The sequence below is a fragment of the Pituophis catenifer genome, unplaced genomic scaffold, assembly GCF_029215685.1.
Source record: "Pituophis catenifer annectens isolate HBS135680 unplaced genomic scaffold, rPitCat1.0.hap2 SCAF_1, whole genome shotgun sequence".
Lineage (NCBI taxonomy): Eukaryota > Metazoa > Chordata > Lepidosauria > Squamata > Colubridae > Pituophis > Pituophis catenifer.
In genome coordinates, this window is record NW_027256881.1 from 71966531 (window position 1) to 71991341 (window position 24811).

Consider the following 24811-nt stretch of genomic DNA (forward strand, 5'->3'; position numbering starts at 1 on the left):
GTGACTTCCAGAGGGTTCATAGGCTGCATGAGAGCTCCTTACGTTATTGCACAACCTCTGCACTTCCAAAAATCACCTGAGAACAGGACGTGCTTTCGAGAATGGGTGTTAGCTATAGTGGATTGCTGGCATGTTACCCAAAATGTTGTGGCATGTGAGCTTTGACACACATCATAGGTTCACCATCACAGCCAAAGTGGATTCCATGACATTATGACCTGCCAGGCCCAAGCCTAGAGATGAGACAGTGAGATCCAAATTGTTTATTTGCTTCCACCAAATGGACAGAATAGGGGATGTGGTGGCTCAGTGGGTAAGATGCTGAGCTTGTCGATTGAAAGGTTGGCAGTTCAGCGGTTCGAATCCCTAGTGCCGCATAATGGGGTGAGCTCCCATTACTTGTCCCAGCTTCTGCCAACTTAGCAGTTCGAAAGCACGTAAAAAATGCAAGTAGAAAAATAGGGACCACCTTTGGCGGGAAGGTAACAACGTTCCATGCACCTTTGGCGTTTAGTCATGCTGGCCATATGACCACGGAGTAATCTTCGGACAGCGCTGGCTCTTCAGCTTTGAAACAGAGATGAGCACCACCCCCTAGAGTCGGGAACGACTAGCACACTAGTGCAAGGGGAACCTTTACCTTTATCTTTAATGGACAGAATCTTGCCAAATTGAAGCTATAACCTTCTAACCTACTATATATATCCTGAGAAATTTTAGGGTGTGGCTATCCTCTTCTCGTCCCCTTCCAGTTCAGGACTTTACAGTCTCTTAATCCAGGCCTCTTTCTGGGAAAGCTCAGTCTCCACCTCTGCTCCTGCAGATGCAACTTCCATCAGACATCCAGACATTGTGACCTATCCCTGTGCCTGGACTGGAATCATGGTATCATGCCATCTCAAGGATAATACCATCTGAACGTCTTTGGGAATTCTGCTTCAGAATGGAAATGTAGCCCTGGGGGCTGACTGAGCTCCTATTTAGAAGGGACCTTTTGTTCAATTTATCTCCCAACTCCAAGAGCTTTGCTGTAAATGTTAGAAAAAGGAGCCCCCGGTCAGAATTGCCAGGATGCCAACATTTGGATTTTGTGAGTCAGTGGAGATTTGTGAGTCAATGGAGATTGGAAGCCCCATACCAGTGGGGAGTCTTTCAAGTTGCTAAGCCATGCATTTGTTTGCAACTGTCCCCTTCCCAGTGCACAGCTTCTCCTCCAATTGCCTTTGAGATTTTATTGCAAAAGAAGGGACAAACATTCACCAATACATGCACATGATTCATAGGCTGGGGGAAAGCCAGTAATATATTTTCTTTTCTGTTTGGGAAGAGGACAAGGGATCATTTGTTTTTAGGCACAAAGCCAGGGAAACCTAAGAGGGGTAAGCCAAATCACACATTTATTCTGAAGCTGAAAAGGATAGCAAGTGAGTGCTGATTGGCTGCTCGTTCTTTGGGCAGAGCTATTGGCCCTAAAGGGCAAGCACTGATTGGCCGACAGGTCCCTGCAAGCTCCAGACTTGCAAACATAAAGCATTACTGTGCTAATAGCATTTTGATTACTCGACTAAATCAGTCAGGACCGCCTCGGTCAATCTCAGGTTCATTTGTAGTGGTATTGAAAGGGGGAAAGATGGAAAATCTGGTGGTTTGGAAGAATTCAAAGGCAAATATATGTTATCTCCACCAACAGTCCCATCAGTGAGTGGAAAACAAAATGCAGCTTTATAGCAAAACAAGTCAGGCATCTAATTAACCCAGCACTGTTTTTATGGCTGTTAGCAGCTTTCTAGAATTTCAGATGCCTTTTCCAGCCTCACGAGGAGATCATACATGGCAAGACAAATGTTTTTTTTTTTTGAAGCTACAGATGTGGGGTACAGCTCTAGGCTTGCATAATTTATTCTAATAAAAAAATATATTCATTTTGTGATACAGTAGTGTTTTTTTAAAAAATGCAGAACAGTGTGAGCAAAGCATCACTGAAGCAGAATTTCATCAGTATGGTCTCTAGTGTGAACCCAGGAATTAGCAGTGGAAAGTATTCCTTTTGTTCCTTAATTAATGAAAAATAAACATTTCATTTTAACATACCACAATGATTGATATGGGATGAAAAGATTTTGGGATGAAAAGCTCATCCTATAAACCAGAAAGCCCTTGCTTCAACTCCCATCTGTCATGGACTCACCAACTATAAATAGCCTACTATTTACCAGTCTAACTTGCCCTCTCCTTCCATAATGGAAGGATAATAATCTTGACCTATTTACAGGGTTATTGTAAAGATTAATGAGCAAATGAACATGGAATACTCTTAATGCTTCAAAGTACAACATTATTATTACCATGTTATAGGAATGGGTGACTGTTGTTTGTGGAAGACATCTATTAGATTTGATAGATCTGATCCATTCTGGCTGAGGCTTATCCTCCTATATTGTAGGAGATAAGAGAGGTCTTTCCTTCCTTCCTTCCTTCCTTCCTTCCTTCCTTCCTTCCTTCCTTCCTTCCTTCCTTCCTTCCTTCCTTCCCACTTGGTTGGAGATCAAATGCCTAATTGTTAATTATATTAGTTATCCCTATAAATACTTACTACCCTGGAATATTATGGTGGTAAATGGAATGGGAAGTGGATCAGTATATACATACAAAGTGACACAGTATTAATGTTTTAAATAGGGTGATCAAATATTCAAAGGTGTGTTAGAGTAAGTAGCATTTGAAAAAAAATATATAAAGTTTAAATTGCATTTGAAGTAATGGTTGTTAAGAGCAATTTATCACAAAGTGCTTCAATGGAAGCAGCATTTCAAATTATCCCTTCATTTTAATGGCATAATTAAATGTAAGGACTGGATTCACGTGGCACATTCAAAGCTTGCAGATTTATCTGGGTGTTTTTTGAGCGTGTGGATTTTGAGGAAGTGGACAGGGTCCTCTGTAAAGTCAGGTCTGTTACCTCTTGACTAGATCTTTGCCTTAGCTGTGTTAATACTTGGGGAGGTGACAAAGAGATAAGCAATAATCAATACCACCTTGTGGGAGGTAGAAATAGTAACTCACAACTTTAACAACCATTGATTAACTTATAACTCATTGGATTGCCCTTAAACATCACCTGAAAACTTCAGGTAGTACAAAATGTGACTGCATGTATGGTAACAGAACATTATTGCTTTATAATATGCTGCTACTGAGCTTCCTTGGTTGTTGTTTCCAATTGCAGTTGGTGCCTGTGAATACTTATAAAGCTTTGCATGTCTTGGATCCCGATATGTCAAGTGACACTACCATGATGATGCGAGTTTGACACCCCTGGTCTAGAAGGGCCTTGGTGTTCAGACTAATTAAAAGTGTGATGCTCTAAATAAATGACAATAGATGATGATGATGATTTTAAAATTACTATTGTACTGTTTTACTCTGTTGATTTTTATAATGCTATTCTGAATTATAAACTGTTTACAATTGCCTGCAACTGAAGTTTAATAAAGTGACATCAATCAGTAAACAATAATAGAATAGTTAACCTGAATTTAATAGTGCTTTGCCCAAGCAAATAAATATACTGCAGCTTAATACAGTTGGATTTCCACCACTGAGTATCAAATCCAATTTTATTTTAATTTACACTGCATGAACCCACTGCAAAATCAGTATAAAATGTAGATTTATCTTCTTTTTGCCTCTGAGAAAAATAGACTTACATTAACTAATTTTGTGATAATAGTGATTATCTTGTGTTTCTGCAAGTATTAATTATCCTTCTACAATATACTTGGAATAGTTTACTATGTTGTCAAGGAACCAAAGGCACTCTCACCAAATGCTATGTTTCAAATAATCTGGATATTAAAGTCAGATGTGTAAAACTTGCAGCAATTTAAATGCATGGTGCTGTTCTCCATCATTGATAGTCTCTCCAAATTGACTGCACTGTCTGGGCCATAACTGAAAAGTGCCATAGGTTGATTTGGGTGGTAACATTTCCTCAGCACTTATGGATTGCATGGGCCTTTGGTAGGAAGTAATAGCAAATATTTATCTACTGTAAGTATATGCTAACAGCAATTCTTTTGCAAATGGCTTCTCTTTCTGCCCATAAATATGTTAAGTACTACTTGAACTTAAATTACATTATGAATAATTTAAAGCCACTCAATGAGCAAATGTGTCAAGTCTACTGATGATGTAATATAGCTATGTAGAAATAATCAAGAAGTCTGTCATCTAGATAAAGAAAATTATTTGACTATTCCAGTTTATTAAATAATTGAATCATAGACCTTTTCCATGGGGATCTAAATTGTTGTGCAGTTCAGCACACTTTGGTATGAAAATGTAGACTGAAAACTTATGATTTGGGATTAAGAGACCATTGGCTGGTATGCCAGATCAAGTCCTTTTAGACAATGGCAAGAATGACTCCCATTTTCAACTTCATGTGCCTTTTCCAAGAGATTTCTGACTGGTCATAAGAACTACAGAAGAGTTCGGATATTTCCATCCTTTTCTGAAAAGGCATGCAAGCTCAGAATTCTGTACTTACAACCGGAATATAAAAATAGATGCCTGTTCAACAATACAGGTTGTTGCGGAAGAAATTGACAATTAAAAAAAAGAGAAAGAATGACAGTCACTGAGATGTAATGGAACTATACAAGAAGGTGTTGTTACCCATTTGATTAGCCATGTGATGATGCGCCAATAGAAATGGAAGTTTCCATTTATTTAATAACCCAATGATTTGTGAGAGGTTTTCTTCACAAGAAAACTTTACTTCAAAGTAGGAAGCAGCTTGGTGGTACTGGTGCTCTTGCTTCTGATTCTCTGTATTTAATCTACTATAAAGCAACCTGTTTTATAACAACAGTGGGTGCTCTTCAAATTGATGGGCCAGCTTACCACCTTGCTGTATTTACAGTAAACCCTTGAGAATTAGAGTGCCAGCATAAGTGCCAAACAGTAATCAGTAGAGATTCTTAGTCATCCAGGTCATGGTTGTCCCAAAGGTGCGATTTTTCAAGAGGCAACTGGACTTTTTTGTTTTTTCTTTGAAGATGTTTTGCTTCTCATCCAAGAAGCTTCTTCAGATCTGACAGGATAGTAGGGAATGGAAGGATTTATATTCCTTCCAGACAGCTGGTCATTTGCATTCTTTTAGAGCAGAGGTGGGCAATTATGGCCCTTTGATGAGTTATGGACTTCAATTCCCAGAATTCCTGAGCTAACATGGCTGGCTCAGGAATTCTGGGAGTTGAAGTCCACAAGTCATAAAAGGGCCATAGTTGCCCACTCCTGTTTTAGAGGGTCATTGAAGCACTTGGAGGTTAATCTGTGTCCTCTGGGCCACCTGAGTAGTGTTCCTGGTTCCTGTAGTCTGCAATTTTTTCTCTGGAAATCCATTCCTACTCCCTCATCATTCAAAGGGTGTTCATCCCAAATTGTAGAGCTAATGTCTGAGGAGATTTTCAGTCATCCAGGTCATGGTTGTCCCAAAGGTGCTTTTTCAGGAGACAACTGGACTTTCTTGTTTTTTCTTTGAAGACCTTTCGCTTTTTATCCAAAAAGCTCTGACAGGATAGTGGGGAATGGAAACTTGCAGCTTCTCTTTCTGTAACAGCTAATACCCCCACATTGTGACAGCAGCAGAATAACAGGGGGCCTGTAGTACATACAGCACAAAGGCAATCCTTTAATACAATCAACTTCAGTCATGCTGTTTACTGTGGCTTGCACATTTAACAATAGATTGTGCTTAACAAAAAGCTTGGCGAGCTCTTTGTTCTGAAAAAAAGAGATCTACTTTGTTGAGTAGTATATGCTTCCTAGATGGATAGATAGGTTCAAGAATGGCAAATGATGAAGTTGGGGTTAAAATTTAATAATTACATAATAATGTAGCAAGCCAAATTGGTTAGTATCCTAACAGCTTTTTATTATTTTAATTAGCAATTATTTTAATTAGTCCATAGATAGGGACTAATAGGAATTTGTTCATGCTTCTCTCCGAAGAGACCTCTGGGTGGCTTCTGAGAGCTGGTTGTTGGTCTTATCTTGTAAAGTAGTTATTATAGAAATGACAATGCCATTATTTGGCTTTTCTGAAATAGCCTTGGAAAGTGGGCCTCCATAGTCCCACATCTTGTAAACTGTAGTCAGCAACCAGATCAGAAAGAAATCAATAATATTCTGTTGCAGCTGTTACCCCCAGGATAACAAATGAACCCTTATCTGAGAAGGAATTGCAGAATTGATGCTTATTCAAGGAATCGATAGAAGTCCTGTTTTTTGCATGGGCTCCTTTATTGACAGATTTAGGCACAAGGGGTTAAGAAAATTTTCTGAAAAATAACCCAGCCTGCTTACAATCATTGCTTGAATGTAGCTGTAGACAACCTCAGTGGCGTTTACAACATCGCCACGTAGTTTCAAAGGAAATCTTTCAATTTATTGTGAAAGAGTCGGTGGGCTGCAGAGAATATTAGTGATCATTTTCAACAGTATAGCTAAATATTTATCTTGGCTGTTTGCCAAGATACTTGGATTCTTCTGTGGTAAGAGACAGCCTGCATATTTAAAAGAGCATTGTGTGTGTGTGTGTGTGTGTGTGTGTGAGAGAGAGAGAGAGAGAGAGAGAGAGTGTCTATTCATGTTCGTTTGGCCTTGACAACCCTTATATGTAACCATGAGATAATCATGCCCCCAACCTCACTAGCCTTGTTCCCCCAGCATTGCCTTAATCTCCTCCTTACCCATGAGGGACACGGTGGCTAAGTGGCTAAGACGCTGAGCTTGTCGATCAAAAGGTCGGCAGTTCAGCGGTTCGAATCCCTAGTGCCGCGTAACGGGGTGAGCTCCCGTTACTTGTCCCAGCTTCTGCCAACCTAGCAGTTCGAAAGCACGTAAAAAATGCAAGTAGAAAAATAGGGACCATCTTTGGTGGGAAGGTAACAGCATTCCGTGTGCCTTTGGCGTTGAGTCATGCCGGCCACATGACCACGGAGACATCTTCGGATAGCGCTGGCTCTTTGGCTTTGAATCAGAGATGAGCACCGCCCCCTAGAGTCGGGAACGACTAGCACATGTGTGCGAGGGAAACCTTTACCTTTACTTAATCCATGAGGGAGATAAGTAATAGCTGCACTGGCACAGAAGTAAAGCTTTCCTCCTTACAGTATTCCAACACCAAAGGCAATATATAAAATCTGTTATGCTTTGCAATAATTTCCGTGAAGGACCAATTCTGGGTGTCTTCAGAAGTACATTTTGAGAGAATTGGGAGGGAAGAGAAGGATGAGTTTTTTCCTGTTCCTTAGCCAGATATGACATTTTTCTCCCAGCCCCATCTATCTGTAGAGGCCCAGATAAAGATGTTACCAGATGAAAATTAGGATACTCCCATCCACCCCTAAATCTTCTAAATGCCCCTGAGATAAAGGAAAACCAGCCAGTCATGCTAAACGCCAGAACAGGTGCCAGTTACTCCAATGTACTGAGTTGGAGCCTCCAGGAACTCTGCAAATGAAGCAAGGTAAACAATGTTTTAATACAAGGGATGGTGCTTTGTCACAAGAAACTTAGCATACATTATATCTCAAAGTCTCTGCAGTAATATTCATTTCTAAATTATTCAAACTGAAAAAAATACAAATCATTCAAAGTGGCTTCAACGAAACCATGGCAACCTTTGTTCTCTGCAGATAAAACCCCCTCTTTAGTTTGGCAAATTGTATCTGGGTAATAATAACTCATTTCATTCAGCAGGCTAGTCCCCAATGGCTGTTTGGGAAGCTTCCTTTAAAACTGTCTATGGGTCTTAGGAAGAAGAACCTATTGCTTTACAGCAAAATAACAAGACCTTCCCTGATTGGCTGCTAGCAGTGGTGAAATCCATTTTTTTTTAACTACCGGTTCTATGGGCGTGGCTTGGTGTGGCTTGGTGGGCATGGTTTGGTGGGCATGACAGGGGAAGGATACTGCAAAATCCCCATTCCCATCCCACTCCAGGGGAAGGATACTGCAAAATCCCCATTCCCTCCCCACTGCTGGGGCCAGCCAGAGGTGGTATTTACCGGTTCTCCGAACTGCTCAAAATTTCCGCTACCAGTTCTCCAGAACCTGTCAGAACCTGCTGGATTTCACCCCTGGCTACTAGTCTCAGGGTTTGAAGTAAGGAAGCTTATTAACATTCTAATATTAGGTGAGGCTTCTGGCTGAGATATTGAAATGTAATGTTGATATGGCCTCACTTTTTCATATATAAATCAATCTGACAATATTATACCCTAGTATTGGGGAGTGGAATTAATTGTCCCGATTTTCAGAAAAGGGGAAAGGGGTGAGCCTGTCAGCTTTCGACCTATTAGTCTCCTAACATTTTCAGTAACATTTAGCATTTAGAATAGTAATTACAAGAATGGCTAGTGAACAAAAACTATTCTAAGCCAGGACCAGGTGGGCTTCAGATCTGTCTATTCCATATTAAATCACATTCTACTTTTATGTCATTTGAAAAATACATTGAAGGCGCATTTTACATTATGTGGTCTTTAAATCAGCATTTGGTTTAATTTTGGAGGCCCTTGTATGGGAAAAACAGGGATTGTGTTATTGATTGGCAGGTGCTGTTGTTTATTCAGAAATCGTACGACTATTCCAAAGCAACTGAGGGCAAGACAAGAAGCAATGGGTGGAAACTAATCAAGGAGAGAAGCAACTTAGTTCTAAGGAGAAATTTCCTGACAGTTAGAACAATTAATCAGTGGAACAACTTGCCTCCAGAAGTTGTAAATGCTCCAACACTGGAAGTTTTTAAGAAGAGATTGGATAACCATTTCTCTGAAGTGGTGTAGGGTTCCCTGCCTAAGCAGGGGGTTGGACTAGAAGACCTCCAAGGTCCCTTCCAACTCTGTTACTCTATTCTATTCTATTCTATTCTATTCTATTCTATTCTATCCTATCCTATCCTATCCTATCCTATCCTATCCTATCCTATCCTAGAATTAGATTAAGTTATTAGTCCAAAATTCACTCCCTAATGTAGTTGCTGTATACAGTATATCCCATTTAAATTTTCATCTCCCTAAATTAACAGCTATGAATTTCTCTCTTCTGCTATATGCTGATGATGGTGGCTATTATTTTAAGGACTCCAACTGCCCTCAACCTGCACTCAAAACATTTGGTGTAGTATTATAGGTAGCATCGGTTTGTATAATTTTTTTCATGATGCTAACGTGATGCTATGTTGCTAAAAATGTAGGAAAATTACAAAGGGTAATAGGAGGGCAGGACACTGAACAAGTGAGGAGCTTCAAATATCTTGACATAATGCTCCAAGATTCAGGATCATGGAATACAGGTATTGACTTACTGTTACACTGGGAGAAATGTTTTCTGGTTGTTGCTTGTAAATTTTGTACACATACTCAGCTTATACACCGGACACAAATTCCTTTTGTGTCCAATTACACTTGGCCAATAAAGCTATTCTATTCTATTCTATTCTATTCTATTCTATTCTATTCTATTCTATTCTATTCTATTCTAGTCTAGTCTAGTCTAGTCTAGTCTAGTCCCATTATGTATTGGGCTGATATGTACCATATAGAGTCAGCAGACAGGAGCGGCTTATAGGGTTCGCAAAGCAGTATATCAGTAAATACATAAAGGAGATGCTGCTTTTTATTACTTTACTTGATTTGGTACCTTTTCTCCAGAAACTCGAGGGGGCAGACAGAGTTTTGCTTTCTCCCATTTTATCCCATAAAAAGCCGATGAGATGGATGGAGAGAAGATGGATGATATTGGACAGAGAGAACAAGTAGCTGAAATTATCCACTGAGCTTCCATGGTTGAAGGCAGACTTGAATCTGGGTCTCCATGATCCCATCTCAACACCAAGTCTTCATCCCCCATCCGCCTTTTTAGTAAAATCTCAGTCTTTTTAGGTACAATTGCCAGGGCTTGTAATAGAAAGGCAAGCAGGCAGGAAGGCTTGAATAGTGGTAGATAATTTCATCTTTTATTCCTTCCAGGCACAACTGTCCCAGGCTTTGAACGGCATTTCAGACAAAGCAAAAGAAGCAAAAGAATTTTTGGTGCAACTGAAAAATATTTTACAGCAGATACAGGTAACGTATACAGAATTTGAGCTTTTTTGTACATTGTTTTGAGTGGCCATAACAAAACTGTACAATGGCAAGTCTACTGGGCAATTTTTTTGTTCAATTGCAGTGATGCTATTTAGGAGGCTAAACCAAGTCAATAAAAGCTCATTACAACCCAATCCAATGCTTGGAATCACAGATCATAATGGGAAATTTACCTTCAACCCCATTCCTCAACCAATTGGTTTTTCACAATGGTCTTCAGATTAATTTGCTGGGAGGGAGAATATTCATTATTTCTCTTTTATTGGGCAATCTTGCTTCCTCCCTATTTTCAGGGAGCATGTTCAGTTATGCAAGACATTGGCATCAAGTATACCTATGTCAATTTGTATATTAGAGAGAGAGAAATGAATATGTATGAGCGGTAGTATGGTGTGAGAATATGCTGACATGTTTCTGTCTAATTGAACATGATTGTAAAACCTTCAGCTTTATGGTATTTTCCACTCAAAGCCTCCACTGCCTTACTAGTCTGGAATCCATGTACCAGTGGTAAAATCCAAATTTTTTTACTACAGGTTCTGTAGGCATGGCTTGGTGGGCATGGCAGGGGAAGGATTCTGCAAAATCTCCATTCCTTCCCCACTCTGGGGCCAGCAAGAGGTGGTAAATGCTGGTTCTCGGAACTACTCAATATTTTTGCTACCGGTTTTCCAAACTGCTCAATATTTCTGCTACCGGTTCTCCAGAACCTGTCAGAACCTGCTGGATTTCATCTCTGCTATGTACCAAAAATCCACAATATCCTGTATGAATTCCATTGAAATGAACAGGATCTCTGCATTATCATGGATGTGATTCCAACAGCTGAGCTTCTCAATCAGGAGCAGGATTTGCACAGGAAAATAAGGGAGTTGGCAGTTCAGAAATGTGAGGAAGGAAGGGAGAGAAGGAAAGAAACAATCCTGATTAATAACACCCAAGAATTTATACAAACATTACCCCTAACAAAGCATGGAGGATGTTAAAAATTTAATGGTGCCAAGTTAGGAAAGGATATTTTTATCTTCTGTCAGAATCATCCTCTTAGTAGTATACTTGCAGACATTCTATAGCAATAGGAAACTGGTTTCAGGATGCTAATTAGTTATTATAAATAACCTGTATGATTCCAAAGTGTTTAGAAAAGAGCAGAAAAACAACTGTTGGTTACACACACTAGTTCTGGTGTCCTCAGAATATGACTATAAAGGTAAATGTTGTCCTACATCTTTTTTTTTAGGAAAATGGCTTGGACTATGAAGCTTGTCTGGTTGCTCAGTGTGATGCTTTAGTTGACGCTTTGACTCGCCAAAAGGCCAAACTGCTCACAAAAGTTACCAAAGAGCGTGAGCACAAGCTAAAGGTGAGTGAAAACTTTATTCATACCTGCTGAATAGAGGAACCTGATCATTTTTAAAATACATGTTTTTGAATATATAGTTCTAAAGCTTTACATTAATTATTCAGCATCTTTACTGAATTTTATGAGAGAAAAGGATACAAGAGCATACAAAGAATCCTTTGTAGTCCTAGATCCTAATTTGCCATATCTAATCTATACATGTGAAGCCACAAGTCACACACCTCTGAGATTCAAATAACTCAGCCATAAATATAAATGGATCCTGAACCTTTTTAGAATCTTCCCCTACAAGTTGAACTTGCCTTATATGCCATTGACCTCCCTAATATCAGAACCTATGTAGAGCCTATAGTTGGAGCTATTAAAAAAAGATGATATCAATATGTTTGTGTCAACTCTGAAGCGAACCTGGCTGAAGCCATCTTGGGCTGCCTCACAGTTGCCACGAAGCCTGAGAGGGGAAGCGAAGGGGGAAGTAGATAGCTCAGCATACAGTCAAAATAAAAAGTTTTCCTGTGGGAACCAAGGTCATCGTAACAGGTAGCTGGTGAAGGAGGAGAGGAGCCTGTCAACTATATTCATTGGACAATGTCACTGATGACACTAGGGATGTGGGGAGTTTTACTCTTTTAATTAGGTGAAAACTGTGTGAACCTTTAGAGTTGGTTTTCACCGGCTGTGCCGATACGATGTATCCAATAAACATTTACTTTGAGGAATCTACCTGACTCAGAATCCTGCTTTCAATGGGTGCATTACTCAAAAGGCTGACAATTTGTCTAAGCAAATATTATTCCATGAAATTCTTCTTCCTTCTGCTAGTGGTTCCAAAAATATTTCCTCAGTTTAGTGAATGTTGAAGAGATCAACAGGCATTTTCCCTCCCTAGGTTGTATGGGATCAGATAAATCACTGCACTCTGAAACTGCGGCAGTCAACAGGCCTTATGGAATATTGCCTAGAAGTAATCAAAGAAAACGATCCTTCTGGTTTCTTACAGGTAAGTTATCATTTGTCTTAGGGATAAATGACCAACCTCTAATGTGTTCTGACCTAGGTTTCCTGAGTCGGTAAAACACACGAGTAGTCCCAAAAACCTCTTTTATTGCAACAGCTGTGAATTCTGTTCATTCACAGATGAGTCCCAAATAGTTGTAAATAGTCCTTCGGGATATGCCCTTCAGGATAATCACCCACCTTTATCTCCCTTGACATGCTGCCAAAGACCTAATTGGCAAAGCCACACGGAGTCCAGAATCAAACAGAGCTTCAGGCTTTAAACTGTACAGAATCAACAACGTTGCTTCCTGCAAAGGAAGTCTTTTAAGTCTTATGTAAGGGGCCAATCCAGTGGTGAAATCCATTTTTTTTTTACTACTGGTTCTGTGGACATGGCTTGGTGGATGTGGTTTGGCTTGCTGGACTTGGCTTGGTGGGCATGGCAGGGGAAGGATACTGCAAAATCTCCGTTTCCACCCCACTCCAGGGGAAGGATACTGCAAAATCTCCATTCCCACCCCACTCCAGGGGAAGGATACTGCAAAATCCCCATTCCCTCCCCACTCCTGGGGGAAGGATATTGCAAAATCTCCATTCCCACCCCACTCTGGGGCCAGCCAGAGGTGGTATTTGCCGGTTCTCCGAACTACTCAAAATTTCCGCTACCGGTTCTCCGAACTGCCCAAAATTTCCGCTACCGGTTCTCCAGAACTTGTCAGAACCTGCTGGATTTCACCCCTGAGCCAATCATCTCCAAGCCCTACTCCCGAGCCGTCCTTTTTGTTTTAACTGTTCTTGCATTCTGGCAGCTCTGCGCATGCGCGCACTGGGAACAGGCTCCCCCTCTTTCTCTGCCTCACTGAGGTCAGACTCTGGAGGCTCCGGAGGCAGCACGTACCTTCCAGGTGGCCCTTTCTCTGCCTCTGACACAGAGCCCTCGTCTGAACCTACCCCCGACTCCAGGACTGGCCCATGTTCCTCCCCAACCTCCTCATTGTCCAACTCTGCTGCTAGCTTCGCAGGCCGCTGGTGGGCCACAACACTATGAAGGATTCTAGTCTGGAAGTGATAAATGCTGTCATACCAACCTCATATATTTTTATATGGCTTATTCCATCCAATTCCATGACAAAGATGGAGAAAGGTGGATTCTTGTAAGCCTCATTTGAAATTGATTAGTTTATTGACGTATTAGTTTTCACTGTGCATCCCACCTTCAGAAGCTAGCTGAAAATATTTGCTACTTGATTTAAAAGTCTTAAGACCTAAATCTCCAAAAATCGACTCACCTGCCTCAGGGGGCTCATTCCTTGAGTGATTGGGACCACAAATCCTTGCCTTCCAGTAGATGAACTGATTCTTCAATAGCTTTGTCTAGTCTGCAAAAAAAAAGTGTTCTTTTTTCAGATTTCAGATGCTTTAATCAAACGTGTTCAAGTATCTCAGGAGCAGTGGGTCAAAGGAGCCCTGGAACCAAAAGTATCTGCTGAATTCGATCTGACATTGGATAGTGAACCATTGCTACAGTCAATCCATCAGCTGGACTTCATTCAGATGAAATGTAGGGGTGAGCTTTTGTAGGCTGATTTTCCTTCCCTTTTGTATGGGATTGCAAAGAATGGCTGTGAAAGGGAGAGTCGTCTAGACCAAGAGCTAGGGCTCAGTTCTCCAGATGAAAGTCACTTTTTAGAGGTTGAATAATTTCCATTTCTCTTTCCATGATTCTAAGAAGCACAAATAATAATCTCAATCAATGTTCGATATGTTAGTTAATGATTGATACCTTTCTATTTCTGGGTAGAAAGCTTCAATTAGGAACTAATATACTTTTAAAAAGTAAAAAATGCTAAGTTATAATTTTCTCAAAAGCTTTCCTGTGTATTTGTTGTATTAAATACAACAGTAAATACAAACCAATTGCATATGAAGACTATCATGTTTACTCATTTTCTTAGGCAGCATGTTAGGGGTAGACAAACTAATGCTTCTAGGTGTTTTGGGTAACAAATCCCCAAATCTCTTTCCAAGGACCAAGCAGTTTGGAATTGATAGATGTAGACTCCAGAACTGCTACTTATGATATAAGAGCCCATTTTCTGAACTGTGATGTTTTTCTATCTTTTGTACTTTAGTTATACAGGAGTTTTCTGAACAGACAGTTGATAAGCTTTCGTTGGATCAAAGTGAAAATAACTTTAACCACCCGAAGTGGGCTGGCAGTTTTTCTGCTCATTATTCCTTTTGTGGGTTTGCAGCTGGGAAACTAGCAGGAAACCAGCACATTTCCTGAATTCCCAGCCTTCCCAGACCTGGCTCTTAAAATGTCAGTAATCTGAAAAAAAAAATGCTTGATGTTTTCAATATCTGCTTTCTGTTCTGTACAGCTATGGGCAACTGTGCAATTAAAATATACATCAGTTAGTTGCACAATTATGCATAGCTTTATAGAAGGTTCCAAGAATATTAATAAAGGAAGAGGTATATGATAAAGAGACCGATTAAAATTACCTTGGCACTGAGAAATGTAGGTGAATAGGAAAAGTAGGAAGTGAAGTGTGCTAATAATATATAGCAGTTTCAGCCTTAAACGAAATTAAATGTCAGGACAAAATTGAAGAAAAGCCATTTGCATGTGTGCTTAAGAACAACTCTTATGATCTAAGAACCATCATCCATTTCTATTCTAACAATACTATGTGACATACAGTAGATCATATGGAACAGCAATTCATTTTACAACAGTTAGAAGCCTCGGAAATTAATGTGCTTGCAGTGATTTACTAAAAACGGGCCCAGTGGCTCAGCAGACTGATAGCATTGTGATTAACACCAGCTGTCTGCAATTACTGTAAGTTCGAATCTCACCAGGTTCAAGGTTGACTCAGCCTTCCATCCTTTCTAAGGTAGGTAAATTGAGGACCCAGATTGTGGGGGCAATAAGCTGACTTTGTATAAATATACAAAAGTATGAAGGCTATTGCTTAACGCATTGTAAGCCGCCCTGAGTCTCCGGAGAAGGGCAGCATATAAATCAAATTAAAAAAAAAAACATGTTAAATGTGTTACTGTTCTTTTTTTCCTTTCACTTTTTAAAAACTTAATAGCTACTGCAGGGAACCTGATACAGGGAAAAGGGAAACTCATTAAATTTTAGTGCACAGGGAGAAGAATTTTAATATGAGTTCATAGAGAGATTACCTGACACAATGGGCCCATAGGGTGAAATAAGATATTTCAATTTTTTAGCACTCATTGCACCTTTGCAATTTTCAAGAAGCTTTAAAAATGCAACCAAGCAATGGAACTTTTGCAGGAAGAAGCTTTCCCTCACAGCAGTTGCTCCATGGATTTTGCAAATGAACAAATACTGGCCCTCGCTCGCCCATAGAAAACACGGAGGAAAGTACAGGAAGCCTCTTCTGAGTACTACAACTGCTGTATAAGGTTTTGATATGGCACAGAGTGCCGATCACATTGCTTCTGCATCCTGACTAGGCAAATTGCATTGGGCTGCATTACAGAGCAGCTGCTCAAGAAATACAGCTCCCATTCACAGGCCCATTAAATCCACTGACAGGTTGGCCACTTAAAGAACAGCACTGAACGTAAACCAAAACTAGACAAAACTTGTCCAGCTCAGTGTTTCTCAACCTTGACAATTTTTAGATGTGTAGATGTCACCTTCACCTTCAGTGAATTGAAATCCACACACCTTAAAGTTGTCAAGAAACACTGAGCTGGCTGAGTTGTCATATGCCAAGATGAAGTTTGCAAGATGGCACGATGGTGACTTTCTCAATGTTTGATTGCTCAGTTCTTTCCACATTAGTTTAAGGGCAATTTTGAGGTAGTCATGATGAGGTTGCGGGTGTCAGGATTGCCATTTCAGAACTCAGGCTGTAAGCTGGGTGGTCTAAGAGGGTCCGTTATGATTTTTACATGAATGTTGTGTGGCTCACTATATGTGCAGCCCGAAAGGTAAGGGCAGAGTTGCACTAATCTGTGCTCAGTTCCTCTTTTAGTACCCCCAGTGCCACTCCTGCAGCTGGAGAAATGCTGTACTCGAAACAACAGTGTGACACTTGCCTGGCGGATGCCGCCCTTTAGCCACAACCCAGTGGAGGGATACATCTTGGAGCTTGATGATGGAGATGGTGGCCAGTTTCGAGTGAGTTTTTGTTCCTGTTATATTTATGTTTGGTTTTCTTGGGCAAATGCTGGTGTGCTTGCCCTATGATGGGCAAGCTTAGTATCAGAAATGGGAGCCCAATGTTTCTTCCTTTTGCAGTCAAGGAAGATCCAAACAAGATCTGGAGGGAGGAAGGGAGGATCCTAAATTAAAGGGTCCCTCTGCAGGTCTTGGCCAATGCAACTGCTATGGTTTTTGTGCATGCTGCTGGAGCCTTTTCATTTCCCCCCCTACAAAGTGACCTTGACTATGTACCAGAATGGTCAAACAATTGGCAACTCCAAATCTCAACCAACAAATGCTCTGTCCTACACATTGGCAAAAAAAAAAAAAAAATCAGAACACCAAATATAAGCTGGGTGGATACAACCTCGTAGATGACCCTCACTCTGTCAAGGACCTTGAAGTACTCATCTCAAACGATCTAAGCGCCAGAGCTCACTGTAACAGCATTGCCTAAAAGGCATTAAGAGTTGTTAACCTAATATTGCAAAGCTTCTTCTCCGGTAATATTGTACTGCAAACTAGGACATACAAAACCTTTGCTAGACCAATTCTCGAATACAGCTCGTCTGCCTGGAATCCGCACTGTATATCGGACATTAATACAATTGAGCAGGTCCAGAGGTATTTCACAAGAAGAATACTCCACTCCTCTGCTCACAACAGAATACCTTATGCCACCAGGCTTGAAATTTTAGGCTTGGACAACTTAGAACTACATGCCTATACTTTGACAGCCCTTACTGCATCTAGCCAGACACCAATGACTCTCTCTTCTTAGAAAATAATTGCTTTTAAAATTAATGAAATCATACTCTTCAAGCTTTTTCTAATTATGCATAACTTTGTAGTATCATTTTTTCTTAACTGGCGTTCATGTTACTGTGTCTCACAGTGATAATTGTCCAAAAGCAATTTAAGGTCTTTTGATGGACATTTGTATCTTTTGTTGTTGTTGTTGTTGTTGTTTAGGAAGTATATGTGGGCAAGGAAACCTTGTGTACAATTGATGGTCTTCATTTCAATAGTACCTACAATGCAAGAGTGAAAGCCTTTAATTCATCCGGGGTAGGCCCTTATAGCAAGACTGTTGTTTTACAAACTTCTGATGGTGAGTCTTTAAAAAAATAGATACTTTCCCTTCCTAATATTTCTTTATATTTGGAATCAGTTGAACTTTAAGAAAACAGTATTTCCTACAAAAGTAGCTTTGAATTTTTAGATCAGGCTTCTGAAATTGAGTGAGGAATAAATAATAAATCTGAATCATTTAACACCAACTCTCTTTAACATATATATGCTTCCTTCTTCAACATCGACCTATACAATTAGAATATACTAGATTTTCCGGATTTTGTTGGTTTCCAGAATATTTCAGAATCAAAGGCAATTCCTTTTCTAATAACTTTTGGAAGAACTCCCTTTCAGATAGAATTCAGTTCCATCTGAACAAGCTTGATTCATTTTGGGATAATGTATATATCATAATGCACCAGTGGTTTTGGCACTTTCCATGGCAGAATCTGTCAAGTCTTGAAAACATTTCAGAAGATGCTAGGTTTTCTGATGGATTCTGAGTAGGTAGATGGATGATGATGATAGATAGACAGACAGAAGACAAATGATAGATAGATAGATAGATAGATAGATAGATAGATAGATAGATAGATAGATAGATAAATAGATAGATAGATAGATTATGGATGGATAGATAATAGATGGATAGACAGACAGACAGACAGACAGACAGACAGATAGATAGATAGATAGATAGATAGATAGATAGATAATGGATGGATGGATAGATAATAGATGGATGGATGGATGGATGGATGGATGGATGGATGGATAGATAGATAGATAGATAGATAGATAGATAGATAGATAAGATAGATAAGATAGACAGACAGACAGACAGACAGACAGGCAGGCAGGCAGGCAGGCATTAAAAACTGCAGATGTTTTTAAAGTTAATATGACAATAATGATCCTCATTGAGCTTCAGTGTATGTTCCTACCTCCATTTTATTCAGTGAGGAATTGCAGAATTTAATTACCTTTCAACTCACTGCAAGGAAATTATTTTCCATAATGTCTTATAAAATATGCATGTGAATTTAAGCTTCAGTTCCATATAATTAAACTTAAAATTAATATTGATTAATTATACTTAATCTTTATGAATCATAAAACATTTCTCTCTCTTCTTTTCTTTCTTACATTAACATTGCCAGATTAGATTAGGAGGGAAAAAAACATTTGTTCTCCAAGATCCTTTCTTTAAAAGTCTACAGAGAATAGTAGACTTTTGTAACAAAGCTACCCACTAATAAAGAAATATATTTAAAACCAATGTGCCAATTTGATAAAAAAATAATGTATGTCTATATCCTTAGTAGGAGTAAATTGGCACTGTGTAAGATAATGTTTGGTCGCCACACATAAATATTCGTATCTATGATTTATAGTATATTGCACATCTTGGTTTGATGAGATGACATTTTACTTGGTTTGATGAGAATCACACTAAAATATTAACTGCTGCATCCATAATTCATTTTTTCATTAGGTGTGTAGATATTGCTAAAAAGAGTCAGGCTTTCTCATAAAATATAGCGGATCTTTTCTAAACATGGAATTCTATAGTCTCTTAAACGTTGACCGTTATAAACTCGGGCCAGCAGACAGAATGGCTTGGAGGATCATGGGATTTGGAGTTCCATAAATTTGGAGGAAACCCCATTGGGAAAATTTGGTTTACTGATACAAATTGAAGTCATGTAAGGAAATCTACAGAAGAATGGTGATAAATGGCACTTTTAATTCTTAGATATTATAGAGAGAGCATGTAGAACTTTGAGATCATGTTTTTAAAGAGATCATGCAGCTGATGATAATCTGTAAATGATATCACTAATTCATAATTCCTAAATTTTTGAACCACTTGACCACTTGCATGTTATCATATATATTTTTTCAGATTATGATATTGGCTATGTGGTAATAATCTCAACACTTTAAAAAGTTGATTAAGGCAAACTGTCTATAAGGGTTCCTAGATTTCAAAGAATCATGAATGATCTTAATTTATTAATACAGTGCTACTGCTCATCACAATTCAGTTAGTTGTTGCACTGTTCTAATCTGTATACTCCACCTCTTTTCTTCTCTTTTTTAATAGTGGCTTGGTTTACATTTGATCCCTGTTCAGCCCATAGAGACATAGTCCTTTCAAATGACAACCAGACTGCTACCTGCAGTAGCTATGATGATCGTGTGATTCTGGGCACTGCAGCTTTCTCAAAGGGAGTCCACTATTGGGAGCTGCATGTGGACCGTTATGATAACCATCCGGATCCAGCCTTTGGGATTGCTAGAATCAATGTGGTCAAGGACATGATGCTGGGGAAGGATGACAAAGCCTGGGCAATGTATGTTGACAACAATCGCAGTTGGTTCATGCATTGCAACTCCCATACTAATCGGTAAGCATTCAAGAAGGTGCTTTCTGGCTTAATCCAGGTTTTCTTCTTGTTCTTCAAGAGTTGTGCAGTGAATGTCTTGCCACCCCATCATTTCAGAAACATTTATCAAACATCCCAATTCCTGCCAACATAGCTCATAAATCTGTGTTACTATACATAACTGTTTTGACATTTGTCAGCATTAGGCTTATGGACCAAATATGATATGGCATTTAGCAGATTCTTGGTTTTAACCTGGGTCTGCTCCCATCACTTATAATGCAAATGACTGAAGAAGCAAAATAGCAAAAAGGCATTTAAATGGAGTTTGCTAAATCAATCATAGTGTTAGCTTTGTGCCCTCTCTCTTTCCTTACTGTTCTTTTAATTTTATATATATATATATATATATATATATATATATATATATATATATATATATATATATATATATATAATGTCTTCTCATATAATAGATTAATAATAGATTTATGATATAAATCTATTTCAAGCTATGTAGCTCTCATCAGCTACCCATACCCTTACTTGGATTCGAACTTGGGCTGCCTGCATGTTAGGCAGTTGTATTAACCTCTGAGCCACAAGTTCTCCTCCCTTCATCAACTTGAGCCAGGGGAGAGATTAAGTGTTTTTCTATCGAGGCACCTGGTCTACCCCAGCATGTGGGAGGGAGCATACTGCATCCCTTTCACCTTTCAGCTCCAATCCAAGAGCCCTCAAGCAATTTGATATAAAATGGTTTGTTGTGATTGCTACTGCTTGAGGGCTCCTGGATTGGAGCTGAAAGGCGAAAGGGATGAAGTATACTCCCTCCCACATGCTGGGGTAGACTAAGTGCCTTGATAGAAAAACACTTTATATATATATATAAAACACTGTATATTTAGTATATATACTAAAAACATTGTATATATAAAATATCTAAAATGAAGTTGGCTGGCCTGCTTCTGAATCTGTCTCCTATTTTTAACTTCTTCATGTCAAATGATTCATTCATTTCCTCGTTGGCTTCTGCTTTGCTTCCAAGGATTTAAAGCAGAATATATACTGCAACCTCCTCCAACTCTGCCCCCTCCCCCCCATAACAGGTTAATTAGGTCATTTTAGGATAACAAATGACAATTGACCTTAGTCACTTCTATGGCTTCTGTGTATAGACCTAAATCCAGATGTAGCCATGAATCTGTACTCAACTACTGTATGGAATTTTCTCAAATCTATTCAGAGTTGTTTTAAAATATAAGTCAGTGAAGTAACAGTGAACTGTTCATCATTATATTAGGGAGGGCTTAATGATCATTTATGCAAATGGAAGAAATAAGGAATTAATAAGCATGTCTGTTGATTAAAAATACCCAATGAAAATGTTCTCTTACCTGATTGTAAACCTTACAGCAGCCATGTAAGTTGTAAGTTAGTATTTCTCCTCAATATTGCAGATCCTTGCCTTCAACCTGCTCGATTCTGTATGATTCATTTGCAATCCGTTTTAGACAATATCGGTAGTCCTTGATGTATGACCACAATTGAGCCCAAAATTTATGTTGCTAAGTGAGATGTTTGTTAAGTGAATTTTACCCTATTTTATGACCTTTCATGCCACATTTCTTAAGTGAATCACTTCAGTTGTTAACTTAGTAACACCGTTTTTAAGTGAATCTGGCTTCCCCAATGACTTTGTTTGTCAAAAGGTCACGAAAAGTGTTCAAATGGCCCCAGGACACTACAACTGTCATAAATATGAGTCAGGTGCCAAGCCTTTGAATTTTGATCACATGACCATGGGAATACTGCAACAGTCGTAAGTGTGAAAATGGTCATAAGTCACTTTTTTCAATGCCATTATAACTTTGAACAGTCACTAAATTAACTGTTGTAAGTCATGGACTGCCTGTATATGGTTACCTTGGTATAATTGAATAATAAACAATGTAGCATACATATGATTAGAAAAAACTTCATAAATTTGCATTTCATTTGGTTACAGCTGCCCTATCTGGATAGCAAATTCCTGACCAGTTTTTTCAGGCAATGAGGAAAAGATTGCCATTAGCTAATTTTCTATTATTTTTCTATCACTATTCAGTTGGATGTTTTCACTAAACTTGCATAACTGAACAGTTCCCTAAACTCTGCTTATTTATGTTAAAAGTAATCTTTCAACCTAATTTTCTGCCAATGCAAAAGAAAGGATCGGTAGGTAGTAAGGGATGAACTTCTCCCCTTCTCCTGATCTTCTTGTGTATAGTTCTGTGGTAAAAGACGTCTAAATGACGTCTTTTAGAAGTCATTGTTTCCATTCCCTTATTCTGATTAATTTTTTTCCTAGAATCAGGCAAATAAATCGATAGTATTTATTGGCAACTTTTTAAAGCAGCTGCAGCTTTTCCGGGGATCTTTTGTCTGCACTGTGTAGCTACCACATATCCTGAGAAAAGACATAACTGCTTTAAACAGGTACAAACAGGTTTTACATACAGACAAATTCTTTCCTATGCACTCTAAATTAGATTTTTGAAATCTAATCTGAAGCCCAGCAGAGACGCAGTGATGAGTTACTTTTCTAAGAGATTCCTGCATTAAGAAAATTAAAATATGGCAGAGTCTGATGTTGTTAACGTCATTATTGTCTCCTTGTTTTTTAGGACAGAAGGAGGTGTTTCAAAAGGTGCAACTGTAGGTGTTCTTCTGGATCTCAACAAGCACTCCTTAACATTTTACATAAATGGGCAGCAGCAGGGCCCTCCAGCATTTGAGAACGTGGAGGGTGTTTTCATGCCTGCATTAAGTCTCAACCGAAATGTTCAGGTAAAAATGTTCTTCTATTGCAGAGGTGGGCAACTATGGCCCTTTTATGACTTGTGGACTTCAATTCCCAGAATTCCTGAGCTAACATGGCTGGCTCAGGAATTCTGGGAGTTGAAGTCCACAAGTCATAAAAGGGCCATAGTTGCCCACCCCTGTTCTATTGGATTAGGTCAGTTCAAAGTAATAGTTGAATAAATTGCACTGTGTGGTGTCCTTGTTGCTCTCTGAACCTGATTGCAGACATTACCCAACTAGGGAACATCATCAATGCTAGTGAGCGTGGGGATTGCTCCCTATTGATATAAGGTGGCTTGGCCTGCCAATGTTGGTGGAAGTGTAGTTTTCTCTGTAATTAAATTATTGTTTTCTGCTTGATTGTTTTTGTGGTGTTAATCTCTGCTTATCTGAATGCTGGTTGCTGGAGATGATGCATTCTGGACTATTTGTTTCTTCTTAGCTTTATTTTTTTTAATTGTCTCTTTTCAATGATGTGTAAATATTCATCTTAAATTGTCTATTAATTACCGATTTGTCTAAATGCAAAATGGAATGAATGAATAGTGGTTATGACTGGTCCTCATTATTCTGGTTGTCCATGATTACATGATCACAATCTGGGCACTTGGCAACAGATTCACACTTATGACTGAGTGCAGTGCCCTGCAATCATGTAATCACCATTTATAAACTTCCCTGTTGGCTTCCCTAAGAAAGTCAGTGGGGAAGTCATCGGGGAAGAACACAAGTCACTTGGGTAGGTTTCCTCATCCGCAGACCCTCTATGCCATGTGCTATCCTTGCCACTCTCTTTCTCTCTCTCACACACACACACACCCTGTATCATGATTAAGTGCAGTGGTGGGACTTGACTAACTTAACAATCAGTTCTCTGGCTGGGTTGATGTGGCCGATTGGTCATGTGACTGGGTGTGATGAGTGAGGTCACCCACCCAATCACATGGGTGACGTCACTCATCACACCCAGTCCCGCCTCCAGGCCACTCGCCTCAAGGGCAGAGGTGGGATACAGCTGGTTGGGGCTAATCCCACCACTGGTTGCCCCTCCCTATTTTTCAGCCATTCTTCAGGCCGTTTTAGGCCATTTTTCAGGCCGCTTTCAGGCCATTTTTGGCCTAAAAAATGGCCCGAAAAAACAACCTAGAAATGGCCCGGAAAACAGGCCAAAAAACAAGCAGGGGCAAGGCCAGCCAGTGGTAGGATTTGCCGGTTTACCGAACTGCGCGGAATTTTTACTGGTTCGCCCGAACCGATGTGAACCAGCAGCACCCACCTCTGATTTAGTGAATGCTGGGAAAGTTACATCTATATTTTATGCTCAAAAGTCCTCAAAAAACATTCCATTTCAATGGGTTCCTGCAAAACCTGCCTTAGCTAATGATCCCCTACTTTGTGTATATATTTTTAGTCCTAAAATCTTGCTTTTCCCCCCCTCTCTTGCAGGTGACTCTACACACAGGTCTGGAGGTACCTCAGACTGTAAGACCACCAAAGCTGCCAAGCAACTGAGTTCCTGCTACTTATATCTCAGCTAGATTTTATAATCTTTCTAAATGATCAGTTTTAAAATAACACACTCATAGTTGAAATCAAAATAATGATGGTTAGATTTAGGGGGGTTTGCGGGGAGATTAAAGCAGCCAAGATGGCCTCTGTGACCTACTTCTTTTTTACATGCATTAATACACATAAAAAGGAGTGGGTTTCAAATCCACTGTTCCAGATGCCCTCTTGACTTTATTTTAACCTAACCTGTGGATACCCCTGTTTAAATAACTCAGTGATTTCC

The 24811-nt window shown here is 39.4% G+C and overlaps 1 protein-coding gene across 1 annotated transcript in view; it reads left to right on the top strand.

The window, feature by feature from the left end:
- The window catches only part of TRIM67 (tripartite motif containing 67), a 29657-nt gene extending 5126 nt beyond the window's left edge, over window positions 1-24531 (top strand). Inside the window, exons 2-10 of the mRNA XM_070951066.1 lie at window positions 10041-10136; window positions 11398-11520; window positions 12410-12520; window positions 13927-14086; window positions 16530-16687; window positions 17684-17822; window positions 19893-20196; window positions 22842-23004; window positions 24466-24531. Of these exons, the coding sequence (XP_070807167.1) occupies window positions 10041-10136; window positions 11398-11520; window positions 12410-12520; window positions 13927-14086; window positions 16530-16687; window positions 17684-17822; window positions 19893-20196; window positions 22842-23004; window positions 24466-24531 (1320 nt within the window). The remainder of the gene's footprint in view (window positions 1-10040; window positions 10137-11397; window positions 11521-12409; window positions 12521-13926; window positions 14087-16529; window positions 16688-17683; window positions 17823-19892; window positions 20197-22841; window positions 23005-24465) is intronic.
- The last annotated feature ends 280 nt before the right edge of the window (window positions 24532-24811 follow it).